The 17,403-nt window shown below is 26.4% G+C and overlaps 1 protein-coding gene across 6 annotated transcripts in view; it reads right to left on the bottom strand.

Annotated features, from left to right (window-relative positions):
* The window catches only part of LOC126902280 (helicase domino), a 21,397-nt gene extending 3,994 nt beyond the window's left edge, over positions 1–17,403 (bottom strand). For 2 of the 6 annotated variants that reach the window (XM_050679370.1, XM_050679375.1), the window contains exons 1-34: positions 17,101–17,398; positions 15,757–15,892; positions 15,515–15,674; positions 14,967–15,296; positions 14,784–14,896; positions 14,538–14,723; positions 14,321–14,461; positions 14,078–14,255; positions 13,744–13,940; positions 13,528–13,665; positions 12,836–12,944; positions 12,685–12,770; positions 12,438–12,539; positions 12,195–12,372; positions 11,479–12,115; positions 11,237–11,423; positions 10,153–10,359; positions 10,001–10,094; positions 9,889–9,942; positions 9,545–9,694; positions 7,480–7,637; positions 6,736–7,416; positions 6,478–6,674; positions 6,309–6,423; positions 5,943–6,239; positions 5,129–5,368; positions 2,967–3,011; positions 2,752–2,905; positions 2,363–2,670; positions 2,142–2,278; positions 1,502–1,574; positions 824–1,303; positions 600–738; positions 47–543 (exon numbers count right to left, since the gene is read on the bottom strand). In XM_050679370.1, the coding sequence (XP_050535327.1) occupies positions 47–543; positions 600–738; positions 824–1,303; positions 1,502–1,574; positions 2,142–2,278; positions 2,363–2,670; positions 2,752–2,905; positions 2,967–3,011; positions 5,129–5,368; positions 5,943–6,239; positions 6,309–6,423; positions 6,478–6,674; positions 6,736–7,416; positions 7,480–7,637; positions 9,545–9,694; positions 9,889–9,942; positions 10,001–10,094; positions 10,153–10,359; positions 11,237–11,423; positions 11,479–12,115; positions 12,195–12,372; positions 12,438–12,539; positions 12,685–12,770; positions 12,836–12,944; positions 13,528–13,665; positions 13,744–13,940; positions 14,078–14,255; positions 14,321–14,461; positions 14,538–14,723; positions 14,784–14,896; positions 14,967–15,296; positions 15,515–15,674; positions 15,757–15,834 (6,846 nt within the window). In that variant the 5' untranslated portion in view covers positions 15,835–15,892; positions 17,101–17,398. Of the gene's footprint in view, positions 1–46; positions 544–599; positions 739–823; positions 1,304–1,501; positions 1,575–2,141; positions 2,279–2,362; positions 2,671–2,751; positions 2,906–2,966; positions 3,012–5,128; positions 5,369–5,942; positions 6,240–6,308; positions 6,424–6,477; positions 6,675–6,735; positions 7,417–7,479; positions 7,638–9,544; positions 9,695–9,888; positions 9,943–10,000; positions 10,095–10,152; positions 10,360–11,236; positions 11,424–11,478; positions 12,116–12,194; positions 12,373–12,437; positions 12,540–12,684; positions 12,771–12,835; positions 12,945–13,527; positions 13,666–13,743; positions 13,941–14,077; positions 14,256–14,320; positions 14,462–14,537; positions 14,724–14,783; positions 14,897–14,966; positions 15,297–15,514; positions 15,675–15,756; positions 15,893–16,698; positions 16,755–17,100 lie in introns of all 6 variants that reach the window. The other 4 variants (XM_050679373.1, XM_050679372.1, XM_050679371.1 and 1 more) reach the window with 4 other exon arrangements.

The raw sequence follows: 17,403 nt of genomic DNA, 5'->3' as shown, positions 1-17,403 counted from the left end.
AAAAAAAAAAAAAAAAAAAAAAAAATTGAATAAATAAAAAATGTACCACAACTTGACTCAGCTGAGTAACTTTTTGAGCAGGTATTTTACGGTGTGCCAACATTGGCTGTTGTAAAGTAAGTTGTCTGAATTGCTGTTGAGGATTAATATTTTTTGTGGTAGCAGCTACAGTTAACGCATTTTTAGTACCAGTGGAAAGCATAAGATTTTGTACAGATGTTTTAACTATCGACGGGCTGGCAGATGATATTGTAGACTGAGTTGTACCACACTGAGCTTGTTTCTGTTGTAATAATTGATGTCTTTTAATAAAGTTGGTTACATCAGTATCAGTAATATTCCGTGTATTTATTGCACTTTTAGGTCGAACATTCATATTAGTTGAAGTTTGAGAAGATTGAACTGGAATATTAGTACTAGAAGTTTTGTTAGTAGCTCGTGCACTGACCATTTTAACTTGTTGCTGTCTTGCAATATTTTGTTGTTGTTGACGATACATTTGAATTTGAGATTGAGTTATAGTTTTGTTCATAGTGGTAACAACTAGAAAAATATTAATTTAATATACTGAATGTAAATAATTTTTAATTAAATAGTACTTTTTCCAGTAGTTGATGATGCCTGAGTAACTATTGAAGCTTGGGTAAAATTTAATGCTCGTTGAACAGCAGCAGAGTAATGGACAGACATAGGAACTACTTTTGGGCTTGACTGAGGAATATTTTGAATATTAGAATCCTAAAATTATATTTGTATTTAAATACATGTTTGTATTAACGTTAAAAAGTTTGAAACTCATTAAAATTTTTTTTTTTTCAATTACTTGAACAATTGAAGGAGAGCTCATAATTATACGATGTTGAGTAGAAGTTGAAGGTCTTACCGATACCGGACTAACAACAGCAGGTTGTGTTGTGGGCAAAGAATTGGGTAGCTGTATAGATTTAACAGTTGGGGCTTGTTGCTGTTGAATTCTAACAGAAGATGAGGGATCTGCAAGTTGTTGCTGTTGTTTTTCTCGAATCATACGATCTGTTCGGCGACTTATAACTTGCATTGGTCCTAATGGCACATTGTAATCCACATCATAATTTTCCTTGAGAATATTAATATGACTAGCATTAGGAATTAATGGTGTATTAGCTAATTGACTTGATGTTGATTGATTATTTGTTCTACAAAGAGGTTGTCGTTTAGCAGCCACAGATAATAAACCATTAAAACGTGATATAAGTAGCTGAGTATGTGTTCTGTTATCATCTGATGTGTAGATTTGAGAAGTGCGCAAGCCTCGATTGATTTTCTATAATAATTCAAATATTAGTTGATTAAATCAAATATTTAATGATAATTAATTAAATACCCAACTAGAAATATAAAAAATATATATATTATTTACATTTCTAAATATGTGTTCCACTGTGATTTACTAATTTTAATATTAGTATACATTGTCAAATTGGTAAATCACATTGGGACACTCTGTATAACAATGATTTACTTTTTTTTGCTTTTTTAACAATTGCTCTTGCAACATTCGACCTTCTTCTCGAGCTACTATAACTGATTCATAACTGAAAAAAATAAATACAAAACATGTATTATTATTTTCAGTATTTTTACAAAAATAAAATTATTTGTGGACTACATTGTTGACTACTTAATAAAGTTTTTATGTATCAACTATCAAATTATACTTATAGTTAAAGTGATAAACTTTTTTTATTTGATCTCTAAAAATAAGTTTTTTTTTATTATGATTAAATGTTTTATTGAGTAGCCAACAATAATGAGATACAAAAATTTAGGTGTCCATTAATATGAAGAAAATGGAATTCTTAGAAGTTACTTATACTATTTAAACGTAATTACAGTTTGTGTTAAAAAAGTTGTTTTTAACATTATACCTTGAAGAGTAGCTTTAGACTGTTTTTCACAATATAGTAGTATTACTAGATAATTTTATTATTTAAAGAAATTCTGATTATTTAAAAAGGGTTTCTTCAAATCGTAATAATAATTATGTAAATATAATGTAACAGTAATCAATGGCTCTAAAAGCTAAGGCACTTTTTCAATGAAAAAAAAAAAAAAAAAAAAAAATTCTATGTTATCTAAATAATAAAAAAAAATTTGCTTACCGGTTTTTACACTGTTTGGGGGACCTGTAGACACGAGACATCATATTAACTAGTTCAGAAACCAAATCCCAATTAGGTGTATGGGCTGGACATAATATAACTAAATTTAGAGTCATTTCTTGTACTCTTTGTACGGCCTAAAATAAATAATTTTACATTAAACAGTATTAAAACAAAGAAAATAAACTTAAAATTTTAGAGAATTTTCATCCACACCACACCTGTAATAAAGCATAATCTTCATGTATAAGCCAATCTGGAACATGAGCTGGTTCTTGAACCGGCCGTGCTGGTAAAGGTGGTTTAAGACTTGCAAGAGTCATATTCATAGGTCTGTTAATTCCACGATAGCGTTGTAAGCGAATATCATTTCTCATTTTAAGTAATGCGCCAGAAGCACGATCAAACATAGAACGGGGTAAGTGTGGAAAAGTATTTTCATTCGGTAACCATTCACCAGCATTATTATCACGAGTACCATAAATTGATTTAGGATTTGATGACAATGATGCAGGTAAACATGAACGATCTATGAAAAAAAAATTACTTGATTAGCTAAAAACTAAAAATTTATGGCTTTGACAAAAACAAAAGTTAAAATAGTTCATACTGCTTATAAAAGTGGCATCAGTTCTTGGTCGCTTTCGAGATGAAGGTAAAGGAGGAAGTTGAGCTTCAGTCATAGGGGAATAGCAGTATTGATTGAAGTATAAAGGGTCATGATAAAACTCATTTTCAAATGACCACGGTCCAATAATTAATTGCTAAATGAGTAGATTATGAGTTAATAAATTAATCAAATTTAATTACTAAAAGAAATCTCACCTTAGGAACATCTGATTTTTTTGAACCATGATTAGGATAAATTATCTAAAATTTAAAAAATTTGAACAATCAAAATATACTAAGATAAATGATATAAAATATTTAATAGAATATAATCTTCTAATTGGCTGTTGAAAATTGAACTAGCCATTAAAATTTAAAATAAAGATATTTTGAAGTTAACTGTAGCAGTATTTTAATTTTTTTTTTCCTTAAAAATATTATTTATTTAATTATTTTGGTATATTTATTTATTAAGGTTGATTTTAAAAAAATTGTAATACTGTGAAGTATAAATTTTTAATAATTTCATGTTTTAATCATTTTTTTTTTTTTTTAATAAATATTAGTATATTCAATTAATATATTTTAATACTTTGATTTCATAAAATACGTTTTTGTAACCTAAATAGTGTTTACAACTTTAGTGCAAAAACAGGTTGCAATGAATAAAATACAAAATAAAACATTTACTTTCAAAAGCATAATTATTTTTGAAATATATTATAAGCAATATTATTTCATTACTATTGTACAATTATATTAAACACTATAAAAGGGCAGTCATGTTTAAGAACAAAATAACATGTTCTTATACTATTTATTGAAACAATGACTAGCAACACATAATAAAAAATTTACTGTTTTAGTGTTTCAGTGACAAGACATAACGACATCTTTGGCCTATGCAACAAAAAATGGAAAAAATAAAACTTTATTCCCTTAAGACTCCTAAAAATACATTATTTTACAATTTATTTTTAAAGTATTTCATGTACATCAATGTTTTGGCAATATGAAATTTACAATTTATTGAAAAAATTGTAACATACACTCAAATTTTTGGTAAGGTTTTCAGTTATAATTTAATAACATTTAATTGCATTAAAATTTTATTTTTAATTTTAATAAAGAACATTTTTTTATTATCATTAAAGTGTGTTCTCCAGCGACAGCCTAACCACTCGCACCAGGGTATTTTTGTTCAAGAAAACCACACCTTTTGGGGGAGGTCGCTAGATAGGGCTAAAAAGCAAAAACAAAGAAAATCATCAAAGAGTGTAATTCCTCAAAATTTTAAATATTGTTGTTTATACATTTTATTAATTTAGTTGTTGAGCTGTATATTTATAAGATAAAAATAAAGTGTGCATTTTTTTACATTACATTAATGTCAAATTTTAAAGCCTCAATAAAAACATTTATATTATATAAATTGAATATGCCACATAAGCAAGAATTTAATTAGGAATATAAGAGCTTCTTAAAAATAGTTCTTTCAGTAATAAGATATTTGGAATACTAAATTGTCCTGATATCAAGAGTAATATCAGACTAAATGACATTAAGTATTTTATTAATTAAATAAATTATAAATATCTATATTACATTTAAGTATATCCATGAGCATGCCACATCATATCATCAGAAGTAATCTTCTCTTGCTCTTTGTGCGGTACGATGTTTTTCTTTATTTGTTTCAGACAGTCTCGTTTGCCAGTCCCGTTTGGACTGGCAAGGAGGGGCTTGTGTTTTGGTGACAACCTCTATGCCAGACCAAACAAAAAAACGATCGGCTTGAGTTTATATCCATGTACATTTAAAATTAAAACAAAAAAATATTGTAAGGAAAGTTTAAAGTTAAAATTTAAATGGAAAATCCCATAATTATAATTATATATGTATACATAAATGGAAAAAAAAAAAAAAAAAAAAGAAAATCATTATAAACGCACTGCGAGAGCTAGAGAAGAGTATGCTTCTAATGAGGGACACCAAAACAGAGCCCAACCTTGTTGAGAAGCTATCAGGAAACATAAAAGAAAAACAACCATGACACATAGAATTAATATATTTTTTAATTATAAGATATATATATATAAAAATGTTCACAATTGTTTACAAAATTAACTTGTCCTGTGTTAATAACCATTATGTATAAATAATAAAAAAATAATTCTCTGTTGGGAGAGAATAAAACAAGTTATGTAACAAAAATTTTTTTAAAAACTTATTTATTGTTGAGTTCTTAGACCATAACTACTTTTCCTTCTAGTTCTAATTTCTAAATTGGGTCTATTTTCAGAATGCTTCAATTTATTTTTAATTTTTCTTTTTGGTCTATCTAACGTTTTAGGGGTAATACTATTTCGCTTTTTAACCTGAAACTTATTGATGAAAGTTAAATCCTCATTATCTTTTTCTTCTTCGCCATCAGATTCAGGATGTTTGCGCTTTTGATTGATCCTTTCTTCTGTACGTTTTGCCGCTTGTTGTTGTTCAACTTTCCATTCTTGTTTTTGCTGCTCTAACTCAGCCTCAGCAGCTGCCATTTGTTGGGAAGCCCAATCCATTTCTGAGGATTCTATAAATGACATTGCCCATTTTTCTAGTGGTGATAACTATAAAATTAAAATTTAATTCATACACATAATGACCTCCAAATGATACTTAAATTAAAACTTAATGATCAAAAATGTAATATTTCATAGCTTCACGAATCTGGATTAAATTTTTATCAAGGATGTAGTTCCATAAAATTAACAATTCGATTTTTATGATAAATATTTTAGTATACTACTTATGAACAATTAAACTACGTGTACAAATAAAACAAATTACACAGATCAGATGAGGTTCATAATATAAAATTTTTTTTTAACTAATATTATGTATTTTATTTACTAACATCCACTCATGTAATACAGAAACTATCTCTATCTATAACTAAGGACTACCTTAATATACAGTTTCAATAAGTAAGGAAACAGGTCAGTTGTTACCAACAATGAAAACAATAGAAGCTCTTTTCCTTACTTACTAAACATTCTATATAGTGTTCAGTATAAGTTTTAATTTTTAAAAAGAAATCTTCTTTATGAAACAATTTAAATGGCTAATTGTAACTGATTACTTCTATAATTTTAATTAAAATATATGACCAGCTACTCAAGTTAAAAATAAAATATAACATACTTGTTTTTCAAGAGCTTGAACTTCTAAATCAGCTTTGCTTAATTTAGTATCATTTTGATCATCAATTGGGATGGCTTCATCAAATTCAGCCAAATCTGCAACAGCTTCTTCTTTAGCAATTTTAGCAGCTACAACGTCAGTTTCATCTTCAGCTGCTGCAAGAGCATTTTCAAAAATATTAATTGCATGTCTATCTCCTTCAATGTTACTTTGAGATTGTGAAAATTCAGATTCCAGAATATGGGCACTTCTTTTCTCATCAGTAGTGTTAACTTCAAATAGTTCTTGTATAGTAGTCTACACATGAATAAAGAAATTGTATAAATAAAAAATAATTAATAATAAAATAAATTATTCTATACTCACAGATTTGAAGAAAGAAGCTGTAAAATTACCACCTTCGATGGCTAAATCACCTAGAAGTCGCTTTTGATTAGCTTTTTTAAGTATATTTTCTTCTATTGTTTTTTCACTTATCAATCTAAAAAATTATTTCAATTAAAACATGTCTATCTTAAAATTCCATAAAACTAACCTATAAATATGGACATCACGGGTTTGTCCTATACGATGACAACGGTCTTGAGCTTGAGCATCCATAGTAGGATTCCAATCACTATCATAAAATATAACAGTATCTGCTCCAGTTAGATTAATACCAACACCACCAGATCTTGTAGATAAAATAAAACAAAAATACCTCTTATCTGCATTGAATCTTTCCATTAACAACTAATAAAAATAATAACTCATAAGTATCAATAATTTATAAGATAATAAACTAGCAAATTACTTGTCTTGTTTCTACTTTTGTTGTACCATCAAGCCTCAAATAAATATATCCATGGTAATTAAGAAATGCTTCCAAAACATCTAACATCTTAGTCATTTGAGTAAAAATTAAAGCTCTATGATGACCTGCTTTCAATCTTCTGAGTAAATGATCTAAAGATTGTAATTTACCACAATCATATTGTATGAGTCTTTGGTCTGGAAATAGAACACTCATAGCTGAAATGATTGGATGTAGTGAATTTAGAAAAGGTTTAAGATGATATTCTAGCAGAGGTTCATCTTTCATAACACTAAATTGAATCTTTGGTGTTCTTCCTTGAACAGCTGGTACATAAACAATAAATTGATCAAATGAATCTTGTAAATCTTTCATTCTTCTGTTTACAGTTTTGACAGACTCTGATAATGCAACAGCAGTCATATATGACATTCGTTGAATATGCGCAGAATACTGATGACCAACAGATAAAACATTATTGGATCCTAACCATAGCCAAGGATTTCTATCGATAGAATTTGAGTTTCCAACATGTCCAGAAGAAGGATTTAAGCGAATAAAATCTCGCAGATCACAGCCATATATAACATTAGTAGCCCCATCAATTCTTTTATTATTTATAAAATTTATAGTTCTCATTTTTGATTGTCTTCTTAAAAGTCGATTTTCTTTCAAACTTGGCTAAAAAAAAAAATTAAAAAAATATATTTTTTGGAAATATTTCATTAAAAAAAAATGTCTTACAATATTGAAAACTGTATTGTCAGATATATTCAATAATGAATATTTAAGGTTTGATGAAGATGAGTTGGTTACTTTTTTTATAGTTGGTGAATTAGCAGTGCCAATATTTTTACTTTCAATCACAGATTCTTTTAATATTAAATTACCATTTGATTTACCTAAGTAAAAATAATAATTTATAAGATATATGCTAATAATACATGATTAATTTAAGTTTCATTTCACACTCCAAACATAAAAAGTGTAAAATAAAACAGGTAAAAAAATGGTAACACGATTCAACCAATTAGACAAGAAATTTTCAGCTTCCAACACTTCCGCGCAAAAAAAATTTATATAAATAATTTTTTAGTTTTGGATTACATTTGAAGCATATTTTTTGTAAATACAATCATTAATCAAGTTACTGTGGATCTAAAAAATCGTTTTGTTTTCAATTTTTAACGATATTAAAAAAAAAAAAAACCTGAAGTTGAACTCTACATTATATTAAAGCTAATACCATGAACTTTAAGACAAAAAATGAATAACTAACCAAAATTTTGTTATCTAGGAAATATCAACCATATTAAAATCAAAAATAATACTATTTTCATTAAAAATGATTAATTTTAAATTATTTTTTATACCAAAATAGAACACTTATATCATTCAAAACTAATTCAAATTTAAGTTCATTTTGTGTACAATGACTAAAAAAAGAAAGACTTTCTGACAACTTTTCTTCTATAAGTAATCGATCTCTTTACTCAAAAACAATATAATTCTTGGATATGATGATAGTGTTTTTTTTTATTAGCTTGAAATACACATTAAAGCATTTTATTATTATTTATCATTAATATGGAAAATAAAGTAAAGTACAATAGAGGAATCCAGTAAGAGTCGAGGCATTTTTTAAATTAGTATTGATTGATATTTGACAGTGATTAAATTCACTGTTCAATAAAACAATTCAATGCATATTTGTAAGACATTAAATTTTTTTTTAATTTATAAGGAGTATTTCACCGTGATTTACTCATTTGACTATTTAAACAATTATTAAAATTAGTTAGTATTACAAACACAGTGGAATATTATAAAACACTTCAATGTTATTTTTACCATATTAAATTGTCTTTTTACATATATACCAAAAGTAGTAACATGCTATGTTACTCATTCAGTTCATACCTTATGTTTTATAAGTGTTGATTTAGTTTTTCTTAAATGATCTTTAACCAAAAAATTATAACTTTAAATTTATTTTAATTTTGCAAGAATTTATAATAATTTTTTTTTAAATTTAAGTTTTATGTGTGCTGAAAATTCTTTATATAATTACAATTATATATGAATAATTTATAAAAAAATTTCATGCAAGTCAATATAGCATTGGTGCAAAAACATGTATTCATGTAAAGAATATCTATTGATCTACAATGCAAACATTTATATACATAATGTAATAAATGTAAGGCACAGCTTTAAGTGCGACACTATTTTTGGTATCAATGATTAAGTCTCAGAATTAATTAACCCACAGTAAACATAAGCCTTTTTATAGATAACATTAACAATCTTTACATCAAAGGAAAAAACAATAATTCATAAAAAAAATATACATCACCATTTTATTATTTTTGTAGTAATTCTAGGTATAACTACAAAAATTATAACATATCAATGATAGAATTAGGCAAATTAACTTGGCTATAAATCGAACACTTATAGTTAATATACAAAAATGTGTTCTAACATTTTGTAAGAAAGATATGAGATAATCATGACTGTAAAAAGCTCGTTCAAACATTATTTTCACAAATAATAATATGCAGTTCTTTTGTTAAAAACTTAAGGAGTAAATTAAAACAAGAGTCTTTAGTATCAAAATTTATCTTTAACACTAATATAAAAAATGGCAATCTCCAAATTGCAAAAAGAATGTAAATAAAAAAATTTTTTTACTATAAAAAAAGTCATTGAACTTGATTTAAATATAGTTTTAAAGTGTAATAATTGATATACAATTATGGTTAATTATTAGTAACAAATATTTATTAGTGTACATAAGTAATATTACCATTTAAACTTAATGAGTTTTCATTTTGATTCAATGTTTGGTTTAATACTTTTGTTCGATTTTTAGATATACAAAATAATGAATCATTATCCTTTTTCAGAGTAATATTTTCTTTTATCTGTTGAATTTTTGGAGCTAATGACATAATATCTGATAAAATAAAAATTAAATAATTATCAATATAAACTAAAATAAAATATTTCTCATTTATCTTAATTGATATAAAATTTAAGAATTAACTTTACATATCATTTATATTATTAAAATTAATATTGAGAAATGTTTTTAGTGCATCATAGTTTAAAATCAATAGTAACTAGTACTTAAAATTTCAAATGTCTTACTTGTAAACCCAGGAGTTCTGAATTTGTTATTTCCAACAGATTTTAATTTCAAGTCTAAAAATTTTCATTTTAATTAGACTGATTGTTAATAAAAAAAATATTAAAATCTCACCTTTGACTCCTCGTTCAACTAAAAGCTTGATTATAGGCATAGTATGTTTTAATCGTACATTTACAAGCTTGTTTTGAGGATTAGAAACATTAATCTAAAATAAGGAGCAAATTTACAAATGTTACAATGACGAAATATCTATTTGCAGATACCTTAGAAATTATATTAAGGTTTTTTGGTAACTTCATGTTAAAATTCATCTTAATTTTTGGAAGTTTAGCTGTGCTATCAGGCAGAGAATCAACTTGATCAAATACAGTGTTTGGTAACTGGTAACGTTTCAGACGATGAGCCATCCATGCACTCATAATTAGTTCCAAATGAGTAAAAAGTAAATTAACAGAATTTAAATCAATTTCCTAAATAAAAAATATATATATTACGAATCTTAGACTAGTTAATAAAATAAGAAATTGAAAAAACAACTTAGTTATGAATGTGTTAAAGCTTTCATGGATTGTCTTGTTGCTTGAAGCGTTTGAGGATATATTCATATTTACAGCTGAGTCCGAAACATCAGAACTCAACTGTAAACATGGATATATCCTCAAGCACTTCAAGCAACAACTTAGTTATTATAACTTTTTATAATTAAAATTTTTTTTTAATGTTCAGCGTTTTAATCAAGCAAAAAATTACATTGATACATTAAATGTAAAAGAGAAACCCTTATCTAAAACAATTTTAGTGGTAATTGTGCCAACTATAAATGATGGAAGGAATTTTATCACCAGTGATCCAGCAACTCCCACAATTACTTATTTTATTTGTTGTGTTATGTTACTTATGTTATATACAACTTTTTAATACTAATAAAAATAGTTAAAAGAACTTTTAAAAAGACAAATTGATACAGAAACCCAAAATAAATTTTTTTTTTGTCAGTTTTGAAAGTCTTTAAAATCACATGGAATCTTCAATAATTTCAATGCATTTAGATTGAAAGAAAATTGCAGAGCTGGTGTTAAGTTAAGCAAGACACCTGTACCAGGTAAGAGGCTGGTAAAGTTAGTTATATGTTGTGAGTTAAACCAATGATAAAATATTTTTTTTATATATCTCCCCAAACAAAATACTAACTATATCACTATTATTCGTGGAGCACATCTTGCACTGGGTAACTGATATAAAATTGTTTAGTAAATAAAGAAACATGGTTTGTAACAATTGACCTGTTTCCTTACTTATTGAACATTCTATATAATCAATAGGTTAAAATAATAAAATTTTACTTACATTAAACGGGTTGTACTCCAAAATATTAAAAATTGAACGAGGAATAGAATATGCTATAGCTTCCATTTGAAAAGGGGATATGGTAGGACGAGGTTCAAATAAATTAGGATGGTTACATACTTTTCTTAATTGCATCAAAACATTTATAACACTTAGCATGTTTCCAGTAGCAAGAGTTTCTTTAGTCCTAAAAATAGAAACTTAGAACATTTTTCTAAAACTTTAATATGAGTAAAATTTACTTGGCTCGAGACATGAAATCATCATAGAGATATCGCTGTCTTTTAGAAAGCCTACACATAATAACATGTTCATATTTTTTAGGAAGCTGTTTTTCAACTTCACACTTTAGCCTTCTAAGAATGAATGGTCTAAGAACTTTATGAAGTTTCTTGATAATAGTTTCATTATATTCAGCATTTCCTTCAATCATTCCAGTAACTGGATTAGAAAACCATTCCTTAAACTCTCGATGAGATGCAAAAATATTTGGCATCAAAAAATGCATTAAAGACCATAGTTCCATAAGGTTGTTTTGTAAAGGTGTCCCAGTTAAAAGCAACCTTCTTTCAGATTGAAAATTTAAAAGAAGTTGCCATCTTTGAGATTTAAAATTTTTAATATTTTGAGCTTCATCTAAAATTAAATATTTCCATTTTTTTCTTCGAAAACTTTGATGGTCTGTTATGACCAATTTGTAAGAAGTAATACATATATGGAATGCATTAGGTTTTGTCCAACCTATTCTTTTTAATTTCCTTTCTTTAACAGAACCATAGTAAGTTAGAATTTTAAAACTGGGACACCACTTCTTAATTTCCATCTCCCAATTAAGCATTACAGAAGTTGGAACAACAATTAAATGAGGACCCCAATCTTCTAAAAACAATAATATAACCAATTAATAACTTTTGTTTTCAATTGATAATAAATAACTTTAAAAAATTTAATTAACTACCTTTTTCACAAGCCAAATGAGCAAGTAGCGCAATAGTTTGTATAGTTTTTCCTAGACCCATTTCGTCAGCTAATATTCCATTTAAATTTTGTTCATACATTGTAACAAGCCAATCTAGACCAATATGTTGATATTCTCGTAAAGTATTTCTTAACAAAAATGGAACTTTAGTCACCACCTATTTAACAAATAACAAATAATAAATAAATTTATATATATTTTTTACAATACAAAATTATTTACACTTGTTGAAGATAAAGTATTTCCTTTAGGTTGAATACTTTCAGCCAAAGCCGTTACATCATTGATTTCTTTATCAGCATTGCATTCATTGGTACCATTAGGCTATGAATTAAAATATTAAATATAAATTTAGCTTAAATTAGTGTATTATATTATTTTAGGAAAAAAAATCTACTTATAGTTCAGTTATAAATAAATTTACACATTTCTAATGAACTAATGACAAAAATGTGATAAAAATACACACCATTTTAGAAGGAGATTTACGTAATAAATATTTCAGCCCAACATCCTCTGTAGTAATTTCTTCTTTGGTTGAACTGGAATCAATACCTAAAAAAAAAAAATTATTTGATTAAAATACCTATTTTTTTTTAATATTCATTATTTTAACTTACTACTATCTTCTTCGTCATCTTCATCATCATCATTATTGTCATTTTTGTTATTTGGTAACTGTACATTATACATAGCTAATATCTGTTCTATGCTCATTTCATTTTCAGCCTGAAAAAAGTAAATGTAATGCACAATTACACAACAAATAATTAAAGTATTTTTATTTGTTATGCTGATTGTATATTAATTAAGGGAAATTAAGTTAACTATCAAAACAGAATGAATATTCTTAAGGTATTAAAGGAAATACAATATATATTATTAATAAAGATAACTAATAGAAAAATATTTCTTTTTCAATTTTTCATATTACTAGATTACCATGAAATGGCCCAACTTTTAGTATTCATTAAGGACACTTTTAGAAATTTTACTAGTGTTATAGATTGATATAACTTAAATGATAATAAATATTTAACTTCCCTGTGTTAAATCACCTCCTCAAGAATTAGTTCAATTATGGAGAAAAACTTTCTCTAAATTAAAAAAATAATTCCATGTCTTGGGCATAACTATACTTTATTTTCATAGACATGAATCTCTGAAGCGGCTCTAACTAATTTTATCAATACAATACCCCATAATGCAAAATTCTTAAAAATAATTCTTTGATAATATATATGCATTGCAGATTTAATAATTGATATACTTCAACAAAATGAAAAATTAAGAAATTTATTAGGTATTGTACCTCTAATTCAGCTATTTCCTTGGAATGATCAATGCCACCCTCCTCTTTTTCAGCAATAAGCAAAGTTTCTTCATCATCACTCCAACTAGAGTTAGAAGCTTCAAAATCTTCATCTTCACTTTTATCATAAGAAGTTTTCTAATATTTGAACATAAACAATATTTAACTTTGTTAAATAAATTAAATTCAATATATTGAATAATTTAAAAAAAATACTTTATTTTCAAGTTCTTTGGCACGAGTTTCTAAGTAACCTTTTGGCAATTGATCCAGAACATCATCAATAGAGAGTTTTGATTCTTTTTTAAGCATATCGACTTCATTTTTACGTTCTAATTCATTGCTATTTTGTTTTTCATCATTTTCGATAGTTTCTTCATCATCAGAAGAAGTGTGACTAGGATTAATATACTCTAAAATACACAGATAGTAAAATCATAACATATTAAAACATAATATAAAGGTTCAAACATTAAACAATTTAAAAAGATAATAAATCGTTTTTGTAATGCCAACAATAATTTTTACAAATTTTTTTTTAAAAAATTACCGTCAGGTAAAGACGAATTATGAGAAGTGGTAATCATGGAATTGTTGGCAGATTTCATTAAACTTTCAGCTACAAGGGTTGACATCTTTTCAGTTTGATCAACAATAAAATTTAAATGTTCGTCTAGTGCAATTTTTCTTTTTTCTTCCAGTTTAGTTGACTGTTTAAATTCTACCAACTAAAATTAAATTCAAATAATTATTATTTTTCATAAAATATCAATTTTTAATCAGTAATCCTTACCTTTTCCACATTACTCCAAAATGTTTTGACCATTTTAGCTATAAAACCAGTTATTCTTTTTTGATGCATTTCAGAAGCTTTAGCTGCTTTCTGAGCTTCAGTCTTCTTTTCATGGAAATATTTTTTAACCATATTTGCACACTTAAAAAATAAAAAAATCAAAGTTAAGAATGACCATTATAATATGTTCAAATTTACAACCCTTAACAAATTTTACCTGTTTAGCAGCTTTTTTCTTCCATTTTCTTTCTTGGGCAAAGTCAGTGGCAAGCCATTGCATTTCTTCAAGAAGATAATCATGGTGTGCTTTTAACCTAGGAGGTTCATATATTTTAGGTAGTCTCCTATCACTCCATAAGCCATCACGCTGTAGTTGATTTATTCTTTGAAGAACTTGTGCTTCCTAATAAAAATTTAATAACATTTTTTTCTAAAGTTTAAATGAAAGTTTTGGTTTACTAACCCATTTCACTCGTTCAATAACTTGATCTGGTTGATTTTCATTTGACTGCCTCAGTGCAAGGAAATTAGGAAGATCATCAATGGACGAATTAGATGTAATTAATTTAATAGGTTCTAAGTAAAATTAATATACAAATTTATAAAAATTATTTGAATACATATATATATATATAAAAAAACTCACTATTAGTCGAAATTGGAAGAGATGTTTCCTGTGATTCGATAGACTGTTTGTCCAACCACAATTTAAGCTCAGCAAAGGGATCACCAGTAAATAAAGGATCATTGCTACATTTAATATTGGATTCAGACCAAGGGTGTTGATCATTGAACACTTGTTCAACTTTCTCAGGTAGAAAGTCAAGAACTTTCGGCAACGACTGTACTTCGTCCAATTCTCGTTGGGATTGAGCAAGCTTTGAACGTACCGTTTCCAATTGTTCAAATACCATTTCACAAGTACGTTTAATTTTAGCTGCTGTGCACATTTCCAACGCTTCAAACTCTTTGGCAGCTATAATATTATAACCATGTTAGTAAATTAATATATAATAAAATATATATTATTTTATTAAAAATTTTTTAATGGTTTAATATTTATTTTTTTACAAATTTTTGATGGACTTTGAAAAGTTACTTATGAAAATAAGCCTTTTTAAAGTTTTGAAATCTACTTCAAAATTAAAATAAAGCATCACTACAACTTTTATTTAAATAATTATTTCAACATACATTCTGCAGAGTACTTTCGCTTCCTCGAAAGTCGATTTTTACTATCTGCAGAATCGTCATTGTCAGAAGTATAGGTGGTGTTCTCAACATCATGTGAGGAGCCATTTACACCAATTAGATTATCACAATTGTTTGGTATAAATTTAATACCAGATGTCACCTTAAACATACCATAAAAGTATTTAAATTTTATCTGCATATAATAAAGAATAAATTAAAATTTCAAAATTTAATATACATACCTGATGGCCATTTCCATCGTATTTGTTATGTTTGTGACAATCAATGGTCCCAGCTCCCAGTTGGGAAGCAGTGGCCATAAATGATTTTAAACTCTGAACAATTGTTAATTGCGTTTAGATTATCCATTTAGTTTTGCTAAAAAAAATTAAAGGGATATAAATATTTGAGAACAAAAATAACATAACAAATTTATATAAGCTACAAGGATTGAATGTCATAAAAAAAAAAAATTTAATTTCCAAAAACTATTCAACTATTTAATGTTCTGTAATTAATTTTTATTATAACTAAGAATTTAACTAAAAAATATATTCAAATTCTTTTTTTTTTTTAACAATCCAATTAAAAAATAAAATTTTTTTTAATAATATAATATTTATTAAAATTAATATGTTGATTACAAATATGGTTTCCATATAAAAATGAAAATGTTAGTAAAATAAATGTTTTGAATCTCTATTCAAATTATACATTATTAACAATACATAAAAATGTATAATTAACTTCAAAATTTACATTAAAATACTGATTATTTAGTTAACAGAATTAAAAAAGGAATAAAATGTTTAAAACAATAATACCATTATTATAATATAGATAGATAATACATTTAAAAATTATAATTTTGATAGAATATTCATTAAATATTTTGAAAATATTGAAGAGAAATTGAACATTTACTATATGTTATCCATATAGTTTCAATAAATTTAATATTAAAAAGTAATTGAAGTAAAAATGATTGAAAATTATAACAGAGAAATTAATCGGATAATATTTTATAACAAATGTTAATATGTTAACATTAAGAATTAATTTAGATTTGTTACTATGAAGTTGTCAAGTTAGATGTGATAGCTGATAATTACCTAATGACAAATGGTCGTTATATCAACTATAATAAAAAATAACAAGCACATGTTGATCTATGATGAACTTACAATTATCAGTTGTGACAAAATAATCAATCCAACATCGCATTTCAACGCATAAGTTTCTACATAATTTGTAAACAAATACGAAGTACAAGTTAACTAAAGTATCTAAATTAATTAAGATTTTGTAAAATCAAATAATTGACTGGACTTTATAGGTTATGTTTTGAAAACAAAAAATAATATAAATAATAATAGTCGTTAAAGGCGGGATGAAATAATTGATAAAAATCATCACCAACTATAAAAAATTATTTTAATTAAAAACACTAAACATATATATATTATTAAATTCTAGACAGCAATTATATTAATATATGAAAAACAATGAAATATTTAGTGATACTGGAATAACGGAAGGAAATGGCGGGTCGGCCATTTTGTGCCGGATGAATCTGGGATGCTTACCAAGATCGAAGCGATTACCCTCCATCGGTCGCAAGCCATTATACAAGTCCGTTTAAACGGGAACGACACATTTGGTACGCACATCGATACTACAACGAATCGTAAAACACACTATAACTTTCATATTCATTGATCTCAACGTATAAAATAGTACTGACCGTTTTCATGCGAAGTGCTCGACGAGTGAATAACACAACAATATGGCGTCAAGCCGCGATCGACTACGAGAATTCGCTGTTTAGTCAGAGAAGCTAGAACGGGCCGATCGTGAGTGAGCGGTAACTGGTAAGTGTAAGCGCCCAA

The sequence above is a fragment of the Daktulosphaira vitifoliae genome, unplaced genomic scaffold (genome assembly GCF_025091365.1).
Source record: "Daktulosphaira vitifoliae isolate Bord-2020 unplaced genomic scaffold, ASM2509136v1 Scaffold_3, whole genome shotgun sequence".
Taxonomy (NCBI): domain Eukaryota; kingdom Metazoa; phylum Arthropoda; class Insecta; order Hemiptera; family Phylloxeridae; genus Daktulosphaira; species Daktulosphaira vitifoliae.
This window is presented reverse-complemented; position numbering and strand designations above follow the sequence as displayed.